The following is a 23,209-nucleotide window of genomic DNA, read 5'->3' as shown; positions in this document are numbered from 1 at the left end:
AACTCAAAATTCAAATCCCTGCAGTCAGTACCCCAGGCAAGAAACCTGTATAGTCACAACTTCTGAGATCATGGAGGAGAACTCAGAACAAAAAAAAAAAAATCTTGTCTAGTTAAGTGGTTCAAGGTGTTCAAGAATAGCCAACTGCTGGTGTTTGTTGGGGCCTGGTGGGTCTGTGCTAATGTCTGTCGTGGGATGAACGGGAGTGTGCCAGTGAAGTGTCTTCCATAAGCACTGAATTTATATTTTACCATTCAGTGTTGCTAGAATTGTTTCCATATTTTGTAATGTTCCTTTTAAATTTCTATAACCAGGCCTGATCAAATTCATAATTGGATTGTGCAAGGGCTGCTCTGAAAGTAATGCCTCCTGTGTTATTACGTTGATCTGATGTCAGAAGCAGATGTTGGGGTTGCAGTAAGAAGATAAAGCTTCCTGCCAATATCCCATTGCATGTTGCTGCTGTGTGACAGATGGCAGCAGAGGGGCACTCTGAGAGAATGGTATCTAACATGGAAGTGCATATGGAGCAGTGGCGTGTCATTGAGTTCCTCCACGTGGAAAAAAAGACACATGCATATTTGTCAGTGCTTGCTGAACATTTATGGAGACCAAACAGTGGATGTGAGCACAGTGAAGGGTGAGTGGAGCACTTCATCAGTGGCAACATGAAAGCCAAGCCATGTTCTAAATGGCCATGCAGATTTTCACAAGCTCAGCATGCGGGCTCTTGTTCACTGTTGGCAAAAATAGGCAGGTAGTGGTGGTGATTGTATTGAGAAACAGTGTTTTGTAGCTGAGAATTTGCTGTATCAGAGCACAATAAAACTTTGTGTCTCTTGTAGTTTTCATGAAAATAAATAGAAAGTTATTTTTGGAGCAACCAACATGTTAGAGAGTTCATGGGGGGGAAAAGAGGAAGTTTGGGCAGAGAGAAGTGACTTCTTACATTATGTCCTTTTGCTTCCATTCAGGGTTAGGTAAAAGAAATAGCAATATTGTTAATGATCATTAATCTTTGACAGAAAAATTACAGTTCTTTAAAATAACCTGTAAAGTAGCAAAAATAAAGCATAATCAAAATAAAGCATAATCTATGTCTTACCACTGGAGAAACACAAGTTTCAGTGTATTTTTTCAAAGCCATAAAATTAATCTATTTTGGGTGCAGGAGTTTCTGGCTAACAGTTGTTTTATATTAATGTTCCCCCATACTTTTTTATTTTAATTTATAAATATATTTTAATTAAAGGAAAATAATAGGAATAAGGACTTACTCAATAGAATACCAATGGATATTTTCAAAAGCATGTCTTGCAAACCTCAAGACAAAAATATCAGATTAAGCATTCTTATCAAAAAGTATGAGATTCCAGCAACAGATTTTTCTGACAGGAAAGTGCTAGTCTCATGCTCTTGGTGTACTGTGAGTGATTCTATACATAGGAAGCAGCATCAGGTGTAGTGCTTCCCGGTGCTGACCTCCACCATCGGCACGATGGTGGGACTAGTTCTCAGGAGAGGCACTAACCACCCAGCTTGGCTGTACTGGTGTGCCCCCTCCCAGCAGCCGTCCCTGAGGACCAATCTGTTGTGAAGGTCTCCACCTGGTGGCTGATCGTGCCCACTGTGCCACTTCTTGGACTGGTAAGGACTTCAGCGGCCTGTTACTTAAAGCTTTCAGAAGTCAAGCTGTATGTTTTACGACTGGCTCCTAAGTTAGCAAAGTTAACCTTTTGCGACTCTGGAAAAACAGACGTAGATATGAAACAGATTCTGGGCTCTGCTGTGACTCAGCCTCAGGATTTGCCCAGTTAACTTAATACGGGGCCTTGTGTAATGAGATAACATTTGCTGAAGCTCCACACCATTCTGAGCATCAAAATCAAACCTGCAGGTGGTGCTGCAGCGCAGCAGCCGGTTGGTTTCACATCCACTGATTAGCCTAAAACATCAGAGTGTAAGTGCAATTCTATGAGAGCAGCAAGCCCTTATCTATTATCTACAGGAGAAAGAAGACTTTTCTTCTTTTCCTATAGGTAGATCCTATGGATTCTATTAGATCCTATGGATTCTATAGATCCAACCTAAGTTGGAGCTGGTAATTAGGAAGGCTGTGTGTAAGCATATTTGGGACCCAGTGAGAGCCAATATACAAGCTGTTTTAAAGTTATTGTGGAAGTCACTTTTCAGAGTGGATCCTAAGTGAGAAATTACACACAGAAGGAGACCTCTTCTGTGCAGAAACTGGCACTGACAGAGCTTGCCCTATTTCAGATTAATCCCATTCTAGTATGTCTGTGACAGCTGCTAGTGGGATTCATTCTGCAAAGAGCTATTTCCAGATGGTGTGTGTGGAGAATGCTATAGTGAGAGAGCCTGCTGTTGGTGTCTTGGTCTGCTGTAATGTGCCAGTTCTTTGGAGATCAGGAAGGAGTTCATTTAGGGCTGAATATCAAACTGTGCCACTATAGAGTTGGCAGATCAACTGTGCTGGGAATCTTTTTGTTCTGATGGGCTTCGCTCAATTATCTTTATCTCAAAAAAAGCCAGAGTATGTGTAATTAAATCCATCTTTATGCTTCCCAAGGAGGAGAAGTTAGGAGCAGGCCTAATAGGCTAATATTAATAAGTCCAAAGTTCATTTCACATCAGCCTTTCTATGGTACCAAATGATGCACTGCAACATCGGTGCCTGTTGCACACCTGAAAACAGAAAAAAAATCCTTCCATTGTTCTTTAATGGACAAGGCAGGGCTATTTCTAAGCACAAGATTTTGTGTGCAGCTGACTGGCAACTCAGCTGAACTTCTTGCTGGAAAATGTCACTGATATTTCTAGATTTTGGCATTTGTAGTCTCTAGACACAACACGCAAATCTCACTGTGACTCAGTTCTATGTCTTGCTTCTATAGGAGATGAAAATGGTGGACATTTTTATATTACGAGCAATATTTATGCTCGTAAGTCTAACTAAGGCTCAAGACACCTTCACAAAACACATACAACTCTGACTTGGAGCAGTCTTCTCAGTGTTTTTAGTAAAATGATGGCCACCTCGGGTGGTAGAAAGAGCATCCTGAGAGCATGACTGATGAGGGGGAAAATGTAACTGAGTCACCTAAGAGCTTATCAGACTCTTTGATAGACCTTATCACTGTGAAACCTTGGGAGACCAGAGTGTGAGACAGTGCAAACGGTGTCTGCGTCTGAGTGTAAACAGGAGGTTCTTTCGTATGCATTGTTAATCATCTTGTTACACTTAAGAAGCCTTTCATTCTTTATCGCTGTTGTTTGGGAGAAGCTAGGGCTAATTAACCAATTAGAGGAACTCTTAGAGGAACAGGAATTTCTTGTTTGTAAGTATATGAGATAAATGTTGAACACAATGAAGTAGAACTATTCTGATGCTACAAGAAACTGTGAGAGCTCTCTAACTCGACTGAGCACCTACAGACTGAGTCTTTGCATCCTCTCCCACACAGATTAACCTGACCCTCTGGAGCAGCTACACACTGTCCCAGACGTGCTGCTTCTGAAGGAGAGACAAGAGCACCTGCAGAGGAGGTCCAACCTCCTCTTTCTGGCAGAACCTGTGTTTTCATTCTCACCTTCTCCTTTTCTCTCACTCCCAAAGAAATATGAACTGATGGTCAGTACTAAGCTGTACTCAGCTGCACTGAATGGTTGTATTTGATTATGGAAGTTAGTACTATGTTAAGAATACATAGTTCTGATAGCAAAAGCTGGTATTCTGCTGAGATGTACTATTCCAGTGTCCCACTTCATAAAGTCTTTGAATATGTTCTAAAGAGAGATTTTCTGAAAGACAAACCAAAGCAAAAGGTCTTTATTTTGGTCTTTGGGAAGTTCCCCACATACCCTGGTCACCCAGGTATTTTGCCCTCTAAAAGACTAGACTTTAACTAGTTTTAGCTACATCCAGAGCAATCAGATTCTCTGTTTATATGCATGCGTGACCTTCACGTTCTGCCTACTCTTGTTTTCGTTATAATAAATATTTTAATCTTCACTTACTTAGAATGTTACTTTAAAAAAATCTTCAGCAATAAAAATGGGACATGAAAAAGCAAAGTATATTTGAAGAACTAACAGCTGAACTTCAAGCATAAGTGGTGTAGTTATACTTGAAGATAGTCTAACGAACACCAATAGCAGGGTGAATTTTTGCCTCTCTTTGGTCAGGGTCCTTCCCTGAGTCATCAGCAGGAGCAACCAAAGACAACTACGATATTTCTCCCATCTTGTACTTACTGTGGCTTTGATGAGTAGATTTAGAGACTCTGCCACAAACAAAAGGTAATAAAAACTTCAAGAAAGAGTAACTTGATGGACTGAAAGAAGATCCCAAAAAGGCAGAGGAGCTCTGATCACAAAACACATCACAATCTCTATCAGTGACATTAAGCAGGAATAAATTTTGTCTCAGTATTCAAGAAATACAACTGAAAAATCCACTGCATGGAATTCACTGTGTGAAGTTTTTACAGCATAAAGATCTTATTTTTTACAACAGTTCAGGAAAACTGAGCAAATAGAGTAAGTGTTTCATAGACAGCTGAAATGTGTCATAAGCGTCAATTAAACCATTTCCCCTAGGCAAAATAAAACAAAGAAGTACCAACTACAAAAGAATAAGTGAAAGTTTATTAGCAGGAACAAGTTTTCTTAAGACTAAAATGTTTTCTGCAGCTGATAAATTCCATTTGATTTAGACAAAATTTAACTGACAAACAAGTTTTGGATGTTTTCCTTCAATTTCTGCTAGTTTTTAAGTCCTGAGAATAAGAGAGGCTGTGTTTTACTGACAAGATTCTAAAACCCGTGAAAATTATCACAGTTGACAGTGGGCACAGACAGAGGCTGGAATAAGCTGCACAGGGCTCTTAAAAATATTATTGTGTGTGGCAATATATATGACATCCTCATTATTAGATTCAGAAAACCTCATGATGGAGATTAACACTTAAGTGCTGTGAAGAAGTTTATCTGATTATTGTTAAAGCAGTCTCATACTGAGTCTTGGTTTATTCTGGGCTATGATCACACTGCCTGTATGAAAAGCAGCTGATCCAAAAGTGACAGAAAGAAATGGAAGAGACCTATTAATCTCAGGGAGCTTCAGTTCAGGCCAGCAGTGAGTTGCTGCTTATACTTAGTGGCTTGTTTCTGGCTCCTTTCTGCACAGCAGACATCCTTTTGGTTTTAGATTCTTCAACTCAGGAACCTGAGGGCAGTTGTTAACTCGAGCAGATGGTGAGAATAGAGAATCTCAGTTGGAGTTGGTCTTGCTAAGTGCAGCCATGATGCTTTTCTTATGGGAACTCAGAACATTTCCTTGTGTGCAGGCCAGCAGATGTCACTGCAGAACAGCTAATTCTCCCAGCCCAGCTGATACTGGTGATTGAGGATGTAAAGTTATAAAGAGCTGCCTTGGTTCTTCATAAAGAGCTTGTCATCACATTACACAAGGCAAGGAGAATGTACAGAGAACTCTTCTGGACCAGTGACAAACCACAGGCAATAACCAAAGCATCACTTGATGCTCCACCAAGCATGGGGAGGGTGGGCTTGCTTGTTTCATGTGCTTTTGTGTTGTGGCCTTACACCAAACTTCAATTTCACAAGTTCATATTCATAGGAGAAATTTGCCCTGTGATCTGGCACTGGCAAATTTCACTTTAGTCCAAGGCCTGAACCAGTGACAGCATTGTCATGCAGCTGTGTAGCCTGGTGACTGTGACAGCAGACTGTTGTGCTGCTGCTCCACAGCTGTGTTGTGCTGTACTGACAGCATCCTAGTGCTACAGGGGGCCTCAATTCATGCCTGTGAAGTTGCCAATGGTGTGATTTCTGTAAGGTAACTCTGAAGGGCTTGCAGAGTCCACCTAGAAGCCTGGCTGTAGCTGTGGGTATCAGTGCATATGATTCCATTGCTCAGCTTGAAACTTTCTCAAGCTTGAAACTTTGTCAATTTAAATGAGTTTATAATTTCTCAGGTAACTTTTGTTAGTAGGGAGGTGTTACACGGACAGAGCTTTCTGAGGGCACTAGGGCTGTAGGTGGGCTCTGACCAGACTCAGGGCACTGGAAAGTATGTGAAGGGCTGAGGTGGAAGGTCAATGATGATCACTTCCCACAGCCCACAGAGTATGTCTCCTGGTCCTGTGCCTGAGACAGAACCTGAGTACTTTGCCAGACAAGCAGCCTTCATTCAGCAGGAGGTGGATGAGACGTGCTGAGTTTGGCTTTACCTTGGATATACCATCTTGTTCCTCCCTGAATCCTTGCCATAGGCTCTTCAAGGGACTACCAGACCCTTGCATCCTTAGCTCTGAAGTGGCAAAAAAGAAAGAAAAAACAAAACAGCAAGCCTAATCATTCTTATGCCGATAGGCTTTACAGCTTTACTTATCTAGTCACTGAAAACACTGCATGAAACCATGCTTTCCTTTCTCTCTTTCTTGTTCAAAGAATTGTGTTTTGTGAAGAAAAACAAACAAAAACAAATGAAAAAACCAAACATAAATAACAGTTACGTATGGGTGAAAAAGTTTTGTTTTTAGCAGAGTAGGACACTTAACAAAGGCTGATCTTTAATACATTATTGATTATGAATGTTAAACCAGATTCCCATGTATTTTTGTTTGAATCTGTTTTCCATAATGAATATTTATTTCAGCTAATTAAAGCAGATTTGATTAGTTAGCTAGAAGAAATAGGATGGGTTTTAGTTTAACTGCAGTTCATTCAACTTTTGCTGGAACAGTTGCTAAGACTTGCAAGCTGAGATAGCGTGGATTTAAAAAGGACAGTTGTTTACATCATAGCACCCCAGGCTGTTGCCTGGTATCTGCAGTTCCTGAACATTAGAGAATGAAATGCTGCTGCCAGAACTTATCACATAATATCCTGAGTTGAAAGGGACCCACAAGGGTCATAAAGTCCATTCAGAACTGCCCAAAATTCAAACCCTATGTTTGAGAGCAGTGTCCAAATGCTCCGGCAGCTTAGGGCTGTGCCCACTGCCTGGGCAGGGGAACATGTTCCATGCACACCACCTTCTGGTGTGGACCCTTTACTTCGTACTCACCTGATCCCCCTCTGACAGCTCCGTGCCATTCTCTTGGACCCTGTAGTGGTCGCCAGAGAGCACAGCTCAGCGCTGCCCCTCTGCTCCCATTGAAGGAGCTGTAGGGTGACATCAGACCACCCCTCCCCGGATCCCTTCCCTCTTAGCGTCCTCTTCTCTGGGCTGAACAAACCAAGTGAATACAGTGTTATCTGGGAAGAGAGTACAATCCCTGGACACTTTCATTAGCCTATCACTAATTACTTGGGAGAACAGACCAACCCCCACCTCAAGACAACCTCCCTTCAGGTAGTTGCAGAGCGCGATGAGGTCTCACCCTGAGCCTCCTCTTCTCCAGGCTGACCAATCCTATCTCCCTCCATCAGTAGCTCCTCAATAAGACTGTTTCTCCAGATTCCTCAGCAGCTTTGATGCTCTGCTCTGGACATGCTCCAGGGCCTCAGTGTCTTTCTCTTAGTGAGAAGCCCAAAACTGAACACAGCACTCAAGATGTGGCCTCACCAGTGCAGAGTAGTTCAGAGGTACAATCACCTTCCTAGTCCTGGCTTACTGCACTATTTCTGATATAAGCCAGGATGCTATTGGCCCTCTTGGCCTCACCAGGGCACACTGCTGGCTATATTCAGCCAGCTGCCAACTAACATCCCCAGGTCCTTTTCCACCACACAGCCTTCCAGCCACTCTTCCCCAAGCCTGTAGCAATGCATGTAGTTGTTGTGACCAAAGTACAGGACTTGTCACTTGGTCTTGCTGAAGCTCATCCCATTGCCCACTGATCCAGTCTGTCCAGATCGCTCCATAGGGACTTTCTACCCTCAGGCAGTTCAATGTTTTCTCCCAGCTTGGTGTTGTCTGCAGTCTTAGTGAAGGCTCATTCAATACCCTCATTCAGATCATCAAAACAGGGTCAGCCCCAGTATTGACTCCTGAGGAACACCCTAATGAGTCAACTTTTTTACCCAAAGAAAAGTACACCTGTTCAGGCAATAGACAGCCAGCTTCTCCAACAGAATACTGTGGGAGAAAGTGTCAAAGGCTTTGCTGAATTTGAAGTAAACTGCATCCACACACATGCAGTAGAAAGACCTGTGACTTGTGGTCTCCAGTTTTATCTTTGTTCAATCAGACATTTATCTTGTTCTCTGCAGAGCCTGAACAAGCAAAGATATGTGTGGCAGGACACAGTCGTCATCAAGACTGGAGGACCTCCTTGGTGCTCTGCACAGAACTTCTTATCACGTCTGCTCAAGAAAGCATAGACAGTGAGTGTTTTTGGAAATACCAGTGTGGCTTTGGTTGATTAAGCTCAAAGTAGACAATCTTTAATGGAAAATTTTGGGCTAGACCATTAGTGTAACAAAACTGTAGAGACCTGAAAACAGGACTGTGGTGAAAGCTGCCAAGTAATTTGATGATAAATAATAAATTAGTCCAGTCACTTTTGTGTAAAAACTATATTTTATAAGGGGAAGTCTTTTTTTACCTCTTCTCTATGAAAGTCTTATTATTGTAATAACAAGATGTCATGGTTTTGTGATTTTTGGTACTGGTATTCCACATCATAACATCATGTTGTGCATTAAGAGTTAAAGAGTTAATGCTCCAGCTCTGTGGATCATTGATAGTTCCAGGTATACCTGTCTCAGAAGAGAAGAAGAACTCCATTCCCCAGAGGACTTTGCAATGCTTTGCGTTCTTACGTGTTTACGCTCAGAGGGAAAGATAAAAACTGTCTGCGGTCACAAGACACTCTTTTCCTTTGGGATCCACTCAGCAGTGGGTGCTCACTGCCGTCTGCCTTCAGCGTTAGCGTAAGGCCTTCGGTTTATCGGACACTCTCTCTTGCTCATTTTATTTATTAGCTTTAATTCCAATTATATTGCGTTATTTTGCTTTCTGATATCTTATTTAGTAAATTAGCTTTCCTCCTCAGATCGTTGCTGCTGTTTTGTTTCTAGGCCCATCTCCCTTTTCCCTTCCCTGGGGTGTGGGTCTGCAGGTCCCCCACACCAATTGTAACTGGGCCAAACCTGCCCATAAACCGCTGACATGAGTTTTGTCCCATTCTTATTTAACTACTCTCTAACCCTCTGACCACAAGGACAGAGGTACTATGAAGTACACTCTGAACACTTAGAATATCTCCATTACACCAACAAAGTGTGACTGTGGGGAATGCAGTCACTCTTGTCAGTAAATCTAGCTTGCCAGCCACTCAGAAGATCTGTTAATTTAAACTTGGTAACAATTGGTGAGGTGCCAACTTACAGCCTGGCAGGAATTTAAAGCATGTGTTGCTATTCATGGCTTTAAATGGGAAAACAGAAACTATAGACTAAAAAAAAAAAAAACAGTCAAAAATAATGAACTTATTAACTGAGTGAATTTGGTGTCAGGAAAACACTCTTCACCTGACTTAGTGCTGTTTGGTGAAAAATTTAAACCAGGATATTTAATAATGCGAGAAATACTTACATCAACCAAGTCTATACAAAAATAAAATAATCTGTGATCAGAACTGTGGACTAATTCTTGTAGCAGTCATGGAGATGAAGACATGTAGTGGGAGAGATGCAATGTAGCTTTCACCATAGGCTTAGCCTGTATAGACAGATGCAGGGAACTTGGACTTGCATCATTTCTAAACAAAATAAATTATTGAGTGGCATAAATGAAGCAAAGCATATAACTCTGGAAAGATAAACATTTATTTTCATATTTTTGTCTTTATTAAGCAAATTGCATGAAATCCCAAACTGATTTGCTGTTTAAGAGAGTATTTCTATTTCCTCATTTATTACTGAGGAAGATGAGATCTCCTTCAGAACATCTTTGTTAGAATACACCCATGGGGCAGCTCTGTGCATTGGGAGGCCTCTCTGGTGTGACATGTCAATATGCTGTATCCTAATTAGCTTCTCCCAAGAAATTAAGAATAGATTTCATTCCAAGGCATGAAATGCAGTATTTAAGCTAATAGGATGCAAATCTGCAAACTGCATCCCATAGGACAGCTCCTGGAGTGAGAGGAATGGGATGCTTGGTCATGTCGCCTGTAATGTTTCTGTCAGTGACTCTAAAACAAGCGTCAGCCTGCAGACTGAAGTGGCAATGCAGCTGCCTTTTGTAGCAGAGGATGATGATACTCCTTCTGGTTGTAAGCCAGGAAATATTGCTACTTGCCATCAGAATCAGAAACTGCAGAGCTATATTGCTAGAGTTATTCTGTTAGAAGTGCATTAAGTACCTGATCTATTGTATACAACTTGCTCACAATATTAAGATAATTGAGAATAGTTCTTCACACTGAAAGCTGCTATTTGCATGGTACAGTGTATAATGTAATGGAAGTTTCATAGATTCTCAGAGTTTCAACATCCATTGCTAATATCTTAAAAAGTATTAAGTCAGGCATGCCAAACCCGCAGCCCACAGGCTGCATGTGGCCCAGCCCTACCCATCCTGCAGCCTGCTGCCCCACGCCATCATAGTGGCAGCTCTTCCCATTAAGTAGCCTGGCCCAGCCCCAGGCACACACCCACTGCTCAGCAACAACCAAACACTGGTGTGCAATCAGCATTGTGTCAACTGAAACCAGGGCATGGGAAGGGTGCAGTGCAATGCTAACTCAAGTTATAGCAAACGTGTGCATTTTGATATGTTGGCTAAACACAGTACTGTGAACAACAAAAAAAAAATCCAGCCTTGCTTTCCATTTTGATAAAGGAATTTGAGAACAGGTTTCAAGATTGAAAAAAAAATCCTGTTTCTGGAATATTTGTGACTCAATTTTCAGTCGACATAACTACATTACCTACACATTTTCAAATGGAATGTACAAAGTTGCAATCACATATTTAATTAAAAAATTGTATCATATCTCTTTCCTAGTTTTTTGTAAGACCTATCTTACCAGAGAAAAATATCACTACAATATCCTTCACTTCATCATCACACACTTTTCACATCATCATTTTTTGTCAGTAAGCACATTTGTGAACAACTGTTTTAAAGAATAAATCACAGGAAGTGTAGAATTCCGTCAAAAATCTCTGAAGATCACCTTGAGACCTCACTGAGAATTACAGTGAGTCCCATCAGACCACACTGATTGATTAATTTCACAAAAACTAGGTCAAATATCCCACCAGTTTTCTGCTTTTGTTGTTCTTCTTTTTTAATGCTTCAAATAATATATATAATTATATATGTAATTCATATTATAAATTACTTTTTATTACTTACATACATTAGCTGCATTATACATTTTAAATGTGGTCCAAGACACTTTCTCTTCATTCAATGAGCCCCAGGCAGACCAAGAGGCAGGACATTCATGAGACAATATAAATCTGCTAACAAATACTAGATTTTAATCAGCTCTGGGCCAATTTTGGAAAAGTATGCTCTAACCATTTTTTTTTCTTTCCAAAATGTAAATGTACTCTTTCTGAATTGTCTTATCATCAGAATCTCTCTGTAAAATATTAGGATACAGGGAATGTGTTCCTGTGCACTTGTGGGAAATTCTGATTATAATTAAGAGTTAATCCAACCTTAACTATGTTAGATGTATATTATATATATCTAATAACCTTTATATTTTCTAAAAATAAGATTACTATTTGTAACACATTTTCAAAACACTATCCTGGTTTGCCAGCAGAGGGAGCTAGCGATCTCGTGTTCTGACCTCAGCTTGGTACTGTTATTCTCATAATACAGCTTGGTTGCCTAATTGTGTCCAAACTCTTGAAAATCTTGACTTTAAATTATTGAAAACCAAATCATTTTTAATTATAAAAATTTTAGAATATCTGTATAATTATGGTGCAGGAGTTCTATGAAAATCCCTGCCCAGCAGGCATACTACTCAAGTGGTGACAGCAGTAGATGTGTTGTAACAGCTGATGTGTTTCTCTGTCTGGTTATGTTTGGTTAGATGCCTAGTCAAATCGGTGGAAGGTTTACGAGTGTGATTAAATATATATAAATGGACATTTCTTGGAGAAATCAAATGGGTGACTTGTAAGGTGGCTCTTCTCATGGGTACAGGAATACTGTACAGTGTACCTCTAACATGATGGTTTCTGCTTGCTCTTGGAATAGCAGTGAAACAATCTTGTAGTGCTTCCATGCAACCCCATCTCCTCCAGTCTTTGAAAAATTTTAAAAAGGACCTTCAGACAACAATACTGAAGTACTTTTTACAATTGTACCTAAAAAATTTAGATTAATACTCAGAACTGGTCACCTCTTCCCTTTCTTATCAGCAAGCTGAGCTGCCATTCAGTACATTTATCCATGGTTTGGGAAAGAATCTGAAGGTGCTAGATGTAGCTGTCTGTGGTCAGTGTAGATGTTTAAAGTGTAGGTGTGATGAAGCCCACACCACCTCATGCACTGTTTTTAACACATAGACACAGGTAAATTTGCACAAGTACATGGATATAGATTAAAATAGTTGAGAATTGTGGAGAATTAGCATGTATTTCTTCTGTGCAGAAACTTAAAAGTTCAGGAAAAAGATTTGTTGAGGACTTGTCTTTAAAGATTACCTTATCTTGCTAATAATAAGGAAAAGTTTATTAGTTGGTAGTATAAATTAAGATATAACACCTTTTTTATGGTACTATAAAAGCATAAACTAATTTACTATAGAAAAAAGTTACTCAGTTACAGAATGTTTGCTGTTTCAAGGTTATTTCTACAGCAAATAACAGGTGCTCTGTATTTTGCTGATGTTTCCATCTCTACAAACATTCGACAAAGAAAGAAATGCATAATCTTCTTTTAGTGTCAAAGAACCTTGAGAGGAGAGAGAGGAGAGTGATGATCCTAAGTGAAATTTAGATCTGTATTTGCTCACTGTTTCTGTTCTTGAGGAAGTCATTTAGTCCTCTGCTTTCATTCCTCATTTGTAAGCTGGGAATTAAAGAGCTGAAAATTACAGATTTTTAAGGACACACTGATTACACTGTATGTTGTTCTCAGAAATACACAGGTTCTAATGCAGAAGGTACAGATTGATAATGAGATTGACTGTCTTGCCCATGAGGAACAGGTCACATACTTTTGCTTATTCTATTTCTGCATCCAATGTTTTATTTACTCTTATTTTTTTTTCCATGTGAATGAGGAAATTGCACAGCAGGACATAAGGTCATAGCTTGGTCCCAATCCTGATACATTATTGATAAAAGCAGGATGTCTGCTTCTGAGCTAGAAACAAAACTTTCAGCCCAACTTCTACTTCTATGTCCTGATCACAAGATTACCTGTTTTCTAAAGCAAATATTTTATAATAAAAAAAAGACCAAAATGATTTCATTCTGTGGATAAGATGATTCAGTTCTGCAGCAGAGTGAAACGGTCTCTTGGCTGAGGCACATCGTTCATTAAACAAAATATTCCAGTTGCTACAGAGATTTACTTCTTGTGTCTCTCTCTTTTGCTCTACTGCATGATATTCTGGAAGGTGTTGAGGTGTGAACCAAATGGACATTTAAACAAAGTTCTATGGAAAAGAAAGGAAACTGAAAATGACAAGAGTGTAGTTGACTTCCTGCTTCTTTACAAGATAGAACAAATGGCATCTTTAAAATCTCTGATTTTTTACAACATTTAAGTTAGAAGCTGTCTATCATCTAGAAATGTTTGCAGAATATGTAAGATTGATAGCATTCACCTGTCTGCCCTGATACTGCTGTAAAGCATTAATTATGCAAGCCATAAATAGTTCCAACATTTCTGGATGCAGACTGAGCAGTAACCATAAGGTAATGAATGATGAGAATTCAGTCAGACATGGGATTGAACAGACCCCAGTAGTTCTGGATCCAGCTTCTATCTACCTGAAGGGAAGGAGTTTGATTTCAAATTCAGACAAATCTTTTGGAAAAATGCAGATCAGAAACTTGCATTTCCTCAAAAAAGATTATTCAATACTCCATTAAAAAAACATTGATCCCTGTGGGGCAAATAACTCCCAAGAATGGTACTTCACAACAAAATAGTAAAATTGATGGTATATTTTGAGCAGTTCTATAAAGACAGGATACAAATCATACAAAAGAGAAGATAGCTCACCTTCAGGATGTCAAGACTCTCAGGGAACCCCACATAGGAGGGATCTCCAAAAAGAGATCCTTTCCTGGTGGTGGTCAGCCCTTAAATGGGGTTTGGGAGAGGTGGAGCCAGGCTCCACCCCTTCCAATCACACAGGTATATCACCTTCACCTGTGCCCCCATGGCTGACTCGGTGCTCACCTCAGGTGACCAATCAGTGGTTCAGGTCGTGATTCAGCAGTTCCCATACAATCCCTTCAGACAGGTGATCATACTAGAATCCCAAACAAAAGCAGGTGATTTCCAGTCACAGATTTTTGAGAAAACCAACAAAACATGACCCCTCTGAAGACTCAGAATCCAGAAGTCAAACAAAACTTGCACATGTGCCCTTTTTATATTGTAAGTTTTATATTGTTGCCAAAAGTAATGCCAACAGGTAATCTACTGTGATAAAACAGTAATGTGGAAGGACAAAATGCCTTGGTTGAAGAGAGGAAAGACAAAAGGAGTGCTGACCATGCCCTCTCAGTGTGAGACCGGCTGCCTAGCTGACATAACAGAAGTTGCTGACAGGGAGAGGTCAGTGTTTACTGTATCATTTTGAGACTGAACCCTCACCATTCCCATCACAAAATCTCCCACAGAAGGCATTGCCTGCCTCATGGTCTTTGTGCACAAATGTGAAGATTTTGCCATGTATAACCACAGTCTGATCTTTGACATTAGCAGCAGCTCTAGGGAGCAGTTACCTGGTTCCTTGAATATCTTGAATATTTCTTCAGTAGCATTCCTCTTTCTGGGATGGCATTTTAACCCTGTCCACTCCCAAGGAAGCCTGAATTCTGCCTGCATGCTATTTTAAAGCACAGAGCTGGAGACCCACACATTGTTTTCAGACAGCCATTACAGCAGTGCACACAAGGGGACATACAGCTGGCCCTGTGGCAGGCCAAGGGGTACAGAGTCTGTCTGCCTGTCTGCTACCCTCCACCCAGGGCCCACACTCAGCCCCTCGTGTCCTCACGCCCAAGCGCTCTGGTTGCAGCACACTGCCATGGTGCAGCCTGAACCCGGCCTGCATGCTGCCAAGGTCTGGGCCAACAGGCAGGGGAGGACATGGTTATTTGCTTCAGTAGGTGATTGTTTGGTGAGCTACAGAAATCATGTCATTGGAGAAGAAAAAAATAATTTCTTTCACTGCAATTTGCTTCCTGCAAATTTTAAAGGCCTGCTGTGAATAATGGTGCCAGAGCTTCCAAGCCTCAAAAATACTTAATAGCAGAAAGTGTTAGGCAGCTAAAATAAATATCAGCTTCCACCATTACAAAAGTGAGGTTTATTGTTCTTTGTGCTGTACTTTGAAAACTCAAGCTAAATGACATCTTTTTAGAGACACGTGTCAAAGGGTTACTTTTTCATAGAGATATGATCTTGGTTTGTCCTAGGCTGTTTACATCAAAATGAGATATAATTTAAGACAGAAGAACACAAAAGCTTAAAAAAAGTATAATGGGAATTCATCTTCAAGAAGGACTGAGTGAAATCTTCCAAGACCCGCCTGGACGCCTACCTGTGCAACCTGGTCTAGGGACCTGCTTTGGCAGGGGAGTTGGACCAGATGATCTTTAGAAGTCCCTTTCAACCCCTGCAATTCCGTGATCCTGTAATTCTGTGAATGCTGCTGGTCCCTGGGGTGCTCAAAATACATATTCCTATTTTATGGCTCAGATGCATCTTTCCTCGCAAGGTTAGTGAATATTCTCACAAACCATTCTTTTTATTTTTATTTTTTGCAAGCAGAGCTGCAGATGAGGTGAATTTTCCATGGTTTGGGGTTTTATTGTGAATGCTTTGCACAGCTCCAGTTCTGTGCTTCCTTCTCATGACATCAGTGCTGAAGGGGAGAAAGAATGTAAACATCTGTTTTTTATAACTCAATTCCAGGCTTATAACTTGATTAGGATAAGCAACATTTCAACACAAGTAATTTTCCAGTCACAATATGATGGTCTGAGTGTGCAGTTTTAGCAGCGATTTAAGAATTAGTGCAGAGGGGAGTTAATGAGACAAAACCCACTCCATTGCCTGGTGTTCCCTGCCACACCAAACATAGTAGGAAGCCACTTGCTTCACCTTACAAAGCCCAGAGATTTGATGTTCCTACTGCTCTTTGCACTGCCCACAGCCTGACTTATTGGGGTGACCACAGGGAGTGGGGTTGCATTGCCTGCTCACATGGTGCCACTGAAGAGCAGGTTTTTGGGTGAAGGTTATGTGCCTACTGGGATGGGGCCATATCTTCAAACTACTAAGCAGCTCTGAAAAAAACTGGCCTTAAGTCTCCCTGAGAGTGGGGTTAAGCACTGTGCTACTTGCTTGCTTTCCTTCATGTCTGGCCCACTCTGGCCATGTCCTAGAGTCTGCACTACACTATTCACTCATTACTTCAACACAGCTTCCATACAGGAGGGGAAGGTGCAGCCTGGGAGGGACCAGGAAACTCAGACACCAGGCGGCATCTGTGGAAGCGTGACGGCAGCGAGAGGTGACGATGCAAGCATTGCTTCTTCCAGCCTCGCGTCGAGAAGTCCATACATCCGCCTATATGCCCTTTTGCTCACCTAGGGACGGGGCCGAGGCACCTCGGCCGCCCGCGCCCCTCCCGCAGGTGCAGGCACAGGCCAGGCCTCGAGGGCGGCGCGCTGTCCCGGCCCCGGCAGCGCCCGCCAGAGCACTCCGGCACCTCCCTCCTGCTGACGGCGGGCCCGCGAGCGGTGCTGAGGTGAGGGTCCGGGCCGCGTGCTGCCGCAGCCGGGGCTCCCGAGGCGGCCGCCCCACGCCGACGTCGCACCCCGCGGCGTGCCCGGCCTTCTCCCTCGGGGCGGCGCTGCGGCAGCCCTGCCCGATAAAAGAAAGGCGGAGCGGGGCTGCCGCGGCGTGCAGACAAAAGCTGCGGCGCTTCCCGCGCTCCGTGCTGAGCGGAGCCCTTTCCCGGCGGAACATGGCTCTCGGCGGAGCGCGCGGCTTGGGGCTGGGCGCCGTGCTGCTGCTGCTGCTCGCCCCGAGCTCGCGAGCTGCGCCCGAGTCCGACGCTGAGGCGGTTCCGGATGGAGCCTCTACGCTGGCCTTCGTGTTCGATGTGACCGGCTCCATGTACGACGACCTGGTGCAAGTCATCGAAGGGGCGTCAAAGATCCTGGAGACATCGCTGAAGCGACCCAAGAGGCCGCTTTACAATTTCGCCCTGGTTCCCTTCCACGATCCAGGTGGGGGTCGGGCTCCGGCTCCGAGCCGCTGAGGCGGTGGCTGGGAGGGCCTCGGGAGCACGGGACGGCCAGCGGGCGGTTCCGAGGTACGAGCCCCGAGCCGGAGCGCTCCCTGAGCGGTCCCGATGCCGGCTGGAGTGGCTGCGGGCACTGAGCCCTCGTGACGAGCATCTGCTCGGGTGGGGCAGCCTCGGAGCTCCCGCGTTCCCTTCTATAGAAGCGCTCCGTGAACTTAAACACCTCGGTGACACTTGTCTCCGGTGCTCACGGCGCTTGGTCACCCGCAGCAGCTCGCACCGAAGCGGCCCGGCGGCGGGCGGGAGTTGTAAGGCTGCTTGTGCCGCTGCCTCGTCCCACCCGTTGCCGTCCCCACCCCGATCTGGGCCTCCCATCTTGTCCCGTGCCGGGCGTCCGCGGGTGATCCGTGGAGGAAGGTGGAGCAGAGTGCCCCGTCCTGGTGGCAGGTTCTGCACTCGGCAGTAGAAACGCCCTTCTTTTTAATTTTTCTTTCTTTTTTTATTTGTTTTTTTCTTTATTTATTTATTAATAAATAATTTATTAATTTCTTTATTTATTTATTTTTTCTTGAGGAAGTGAATCAAAGAAAAGGGGGGTGACAAGGCCCCTGAAAACAACCTTTCTGGTTCTAGTTTCCATGGTATTTCTCAGAATGAGAAATGATATTCCAGGCAGTAGTTCTTCAGTTATGTGCAGGAATGTCATCAAATGAGAACAGATGAGAACACCCCTCTTTCCCTGAGTGGTGGACGCTTCTGGCTGCTGAACGTTTGTTTGCTGTTGTTACACACATTTTAAACTAATTGCATTTAAGACCAAAGGAAACTTGTCTTTGCAGACTTTGCTGATTTGTTATCCTTATGTCTGTATAGGTTCTCCTTCTGTCTTTTGACAGTTGTGTCAACAAAGATCCATTTATGTATCTTAGTATTTGATGCCATCTCTTTGTTTTCTGCTTTTAACTTTTTTTTACCATAGATGCCCAACCATAAGGGGACACACTCTTTGTCTTAAAGCTATTTGAAAGCAGCGTATTTTAGCTTCTGTCTTACTTTCTGAAAATTGTTTCTGTATGTCTTTCTTAGTAGGAAGCAGCCTAGCCTGATGGCTTGAATTTTATGGGTGTTGTAGTTCAGAGTGTTGGTAGTCTTGTATCTTAGATTCACTGATGACCAAATCTAGGTTCCTCAGAAGAAACTGAAGGATTTACTGTTGTGAACAATTCTTCAACATCTTTTATAGACCCATAGGGAAGTAACTTTTCTCAAAAATTCCAGTCAGAAATTCTCCTGTGTCTTACTGGAGAGTGCTGTTACTAAAATGGCTGTATATTGATGTTGTGTAGTGGATGTGCCAGTGCACTGTGGTGGTCCTTGGAAGTAGATTTAAATGTAGTGTCACGATTGCTGCAATGATACATGGCTTGAACAGTGGTGTTTTGATAAAGCAATAATAATTTACAAGTTTATTTTTGTTGACTTGAGCTTTTGGCACTGAACAAGACTGTGGCCCATCTGCAATGGGTTTCACACCTGAGCTACCTGGGGATATGCTGAAAGCTCCATTTTGGAAAACCTTTTTGTTTTTTTGATTCCTCCTTGTGTGCCAGCATGTGCAACCAGTGGTAACAGATAACAAGAATTTTTCTGCTGTGGTTTTTCAATTCCCAAACATGACCACAGAAGTTTAGTAGGTAGTGAGAAGGGCTGTTGTCAAAAGAAATTTCTCTCATTAAATGGGGAAAAATGAAAAAAAAATCTCCCAAAGTAAGGAAAATTGGCACAGGGAAATGTTGCATTAGAGCTTTAGCTTTAGTCAGTGAATGCTTTTGTAGTTGCATGTTGTTATTCCTGATCTCCTACTGACTCTCATTGTATCTTGTGGAAAATGGACTGGATTGAGTCTGCCTTTATTCAGCATCTGTGTCCAGCTCTTCTTTTTTTTTTCTTCTTTTTTACCACTGTATCCCATTAAGGGCTTTTGGAATGGAAAATAAACCCAAGAGGAGGCATTCATTCCTAGTATTTTTCTATAAAGCTAATGGAATTAGCCCACTAGTAACTTTGTGTGATTTAACCAAGCATTCTTCTAGTTTGAGTGACTATTTTAAAGACCAATGCCAAGTAATTCATTTGAATTTCAAATTAAATGAAGGGAGTGGGGTTACTTTAGTACATAACATACACTTTTAAAATATATATACTTAACACTTTTAGGCAACCCAGTTATTAATATAATTCTAAAGGGTTAGCCAGAGTTTGAGTATCTTTTTCTATGGACTGGTGACATACAGGAGTACTCTGACTCCTCAGGTTCAAAGTTTCAGTACTTCATATTGAAGTAAAACCGTGTTGCAGTCAAATTCTGAACTTGAGTTTTTTGGAGACCTGGACTAAGCTGCCTGTGTTTGCTGTGCTTTAGCCTGTGCATAGGAGCACGCACACAATAATATTAAATACATGAACTTACGTGCTCCTTGGAGTGTAACCATGCTTACTGCAACGTAACAGTGTGGTTACCTATGCCCTGGGCTTCTGAGAGTGAGCGATGCTATTAATGTTGTGGGTACAGTATGTATCTGCAGATCTGACCTAAACATCTCCTGGCTTTTCTTCGTACAAATTGGAGAGTGATAAACAGGAAAACACTAAAGATGATCTGTTTGGATGGAAAGATAGTATTAAGCTTAGGTCAATGTGAGTGTGCAGAATTAGGAATACAATTTTTTTTTTGTCTCCTTGGTCCCATTTTGCTTTTTTTTGAAAGTAAAGCTCTATATGGAGCTATAATGGAGGCAGAGCGTACAACTTCATTTTATTTTATAACCAGTGGTCTCCTGTGTCCTGCAGACTTGCATTGCCATAGCCGTAATAGGGGTTGGGCTGCTGGGCCACATGCAGTTCACAGTTCAGGAAGCTGTACAAAAGCCCTGAAAACCTTGCATTTTGTATATGGAGGTGTTTTTTTCCCCTCTCTAATGAAGAAGAAATGATGACTTTTACAGAAGACTAACAAAATTTCTGATATGGAAAGTATTGCAGTTAGTGATGAAGGGAGACAAAAAGTATGGAAACAAGAGCAGAGCACAGGTTTTCTCTTGTGTATATGCTTCTGCCTCAGAACAGATGTGTGTGGATAGTGGTGAGCAAGCTCTTCCATATTTTCTCAACTTGCATAGCTGAGATTCTGTGCCAGCCAGTGTTTTGCTGTTTCACATTTCCAGGTGAGCAGCATCACCACCACTTCAGCACTGAATATTGGTACCCAGAGGTTCCCCAGCACCAGAGTAGGAGTAGGGCTTGTGACAGGGCCTGGCAGCAGCAGGTGGGTTTGAGAGTTCCTGGGGTATTTATTCCCTTCTCACCTTGGGAGCTGAAAAGCTGGTGGGCTTGTCACAGCTCTGCATGTCTGTGGGCAGCAGTTCTGCCTTGTGATGCTTACCAGGTTTCTTCACCTTTTTTTGGATGGTGAAACTGTTGGAAAGCTGTCCTGTACCTGAACTGGCACAATTAATTGGTTGGCAAGGAAGAATAAACTGCTTGCCAATGATGTTCCCCCAGGCAATTTTTTTTTTAATGTTCACTGGATATTTGGCAATGTTTTTGTAGGACTCCAGAGGTGTTGCCTCTATTCTGTTTGATGAGAGTAAGTTTGAGGCAAAGAAAATTATGCTTTCCACTATATTGAAACTCTTTCTACTTTGACAGTTAAGTGGGTTTTGTATTCACAGAATCAAAAGTGAAGAAGTGGGTTGGCTAACAAGTCCCTGGTGCGGTGGCTCCATACTGCCCAGTACAGCAGGTAAAAGTGATGTGACTGATTTTCCAGAGAGGTGTTCTTGAGTGGCCTCAGAAGTTTCTGAAATACTCAAGGTGGTTTAATTTTTTTTCATTTGATTTATTTTGGACCTGGTTAAATATATGATGACAGAAATGCCTGCACTTCCAAGTCTTGAATTTTCCTCCTTCCTGATTTAGGAGATGCAATGCAAATTTACAATTGTTCAGTGCTGTCTTAATATGTCTGAAGACTAACAATAACTGAAACTGTGCAAACTCATAGAATCATGGAATATATGACATGGAAGAAACCTGGTAGGATCACTGAGGCCAACTAACTCTTTAAGAGTTACCCTTACTGCTTATTTTCCCACTGTCCGTTTCAGTGGGAAATATTGTTTCCCTATGGCTCTAATCCCATCTCTTTGTTACTGTTACAGCTTCCAGGTTAGTGGATTGGCAAGCTGCAATATCATAGAGTCAGAAACAGCTCCAAGTCATCAAGTATAATATCTAAAGCACAAAATGGTATTTCTTCCGTCACTGAGACTCTGTGATAACTGTAGAAAGCATGTGTGTTTTGGGTGCTGTCTGTGATTACAGTATTGCTAAAATCAATTACCACTGGAGATTTTTTCATCTTTTGGATGGATTTATATCTACAAATGGGGTCATATGGTTTACATTTACATGAAACAGAAGATAGTATTGACAGTGGTGCCAGAAGATCCCAAATCTGAGGAAGCTGAAATGTGGTGACATAATCCAAAAACTTATTAGATCATCACTTAATTGTTTGGTCTCAACTGTGTCCAGCACTACAGATATGCACAATGGTAACTTTTCTCCCCAAATCTTGAATCTGTTTTTGGCAAGGACAATAATTTTTATCCCTGTGTTTTTTTTCTGGAAGATGCAATGAAGATTTCATTCTCTTTTGCTTTGCATTATGAATGATTTGTCATATTGCCTCTGAAATTGCTGCATGCTGGACTTGCACAGAAGTTACTTGTTCTGTTTTATTATCACCACCTGGAGCTGGAGACAGCAAGTGAAATGTTCTGTAGCTCATTAGTAACACATCCCAGTGTTATTCTATATTAATATTATTTCTGATGTAGTTCCACAAATGAGGCTTGCTGTTTGGAAGTGAATGCTTGTTCTCTGTAGCTTCTGGAATTTACATAGAGGTACTTTCTCCGGAGGCAGTACTTCCTTATGTTGCTCTTTCTCAGATAATAATGGCACTTTATAGCTATGTTCCTCACCTACTGGTTAAATGTAACATGTCATTAAAGACTTTAAATACATAGAAGGATAGCATGGAGCTCTCTCTGCACAGCAAGATCTGCCTCTGCCCATTAGTAGCTGCTGCCCTGTTATTTCTAACTGTTTACTCGTTGACCTTGAAGTAAATACTATGTAGAACTGAAACAGGCTGTAAAGTAGACAAGGTGATGGTAGCTGAAGTGGAAAACCAGGTAGGAATAACTGGTGCAGCACTTCACATTGTGTGGTGTGACCCCTGTGAGAGGTTCCTGAAAGAAGCAGCTACTGCACCATGTGGCATCCACAGGAGTGTTTCTGTAGTGGGCAGTGGTGATGCCCAGCTGGAGGAGCAGCTGTGGGGTATATATACCATCTGTGGGGTAAATAACTCCCAAGGATGGTACTCCGCAAAGAAATAGTATAGATGATGGTATATTTTGAGTAGTTCTATATAGATAGGATACAAATAATACAAAAGATGGCTCACCTTCAGGATGACAAGGCTCGCAGGGGACTCCACATGGGAGGGATCTCCCCTACTGCTTCCAGTGAGTAGGATGTTAACAGGAGGTCATCAATATAGTGGTATAGGTTCACATTGTTCTGTTTTCTCCAATCAGCCAGGTCATGTGCCACCAAATTATGACAGTATGTTGGTGAGTGCACGTACCCCTGTGGCAAGACCTGAAAGG

At 42.0% G+C, this 23,209-nt stretch overlaps 1 protein-coding gene across 1 annotated transcript in view; it reads left to right on the top strand.

Annotated features, from left to right (window-relative positions):
* Positions 1–17,111: 17,111 nt before the first annotated feature.
* Positions 17,112–23,209, top strand: part of HMCN1 (hemicentin 1) — a 185,926-nt gene continuing 179,828 nt past the window's right edge. The window contains exon 1 of the mRNA XM_065745659.1: positions 17,112–17,451. Coding sequence (XP_065601731.1) covers positions 17,187–17,451 — 265 coding nt within the window. The 5' untranslated portion in view covers positions 17,112–17,186. The remainder of the gene's footprint in view (positions 17,452–23,209) is intronic.

The sequence above is a fragment of the Cyrtonyx montezumae genome, unplaced genomic scaffold (genome assembly GCF_038088225.1).
Source record: "Cyrtonyx montezumae isolate F1298 unplaced genomic scaffold, pur_monq_1.0 scaffold_1, whole genome shotgun sequence".
Lineage (NCBI taxonomy): Eukaryota > Metazoa > Chordata > Aves > Galliformes > Odontophoridae > Cyrtonyx > Cyrtonyx montezumae.
The sequence above is the reverse complement of the archived record's forward strand: the minus strand, read 5'-3'. Positions and strand labels throughout refer to the sequence as shown.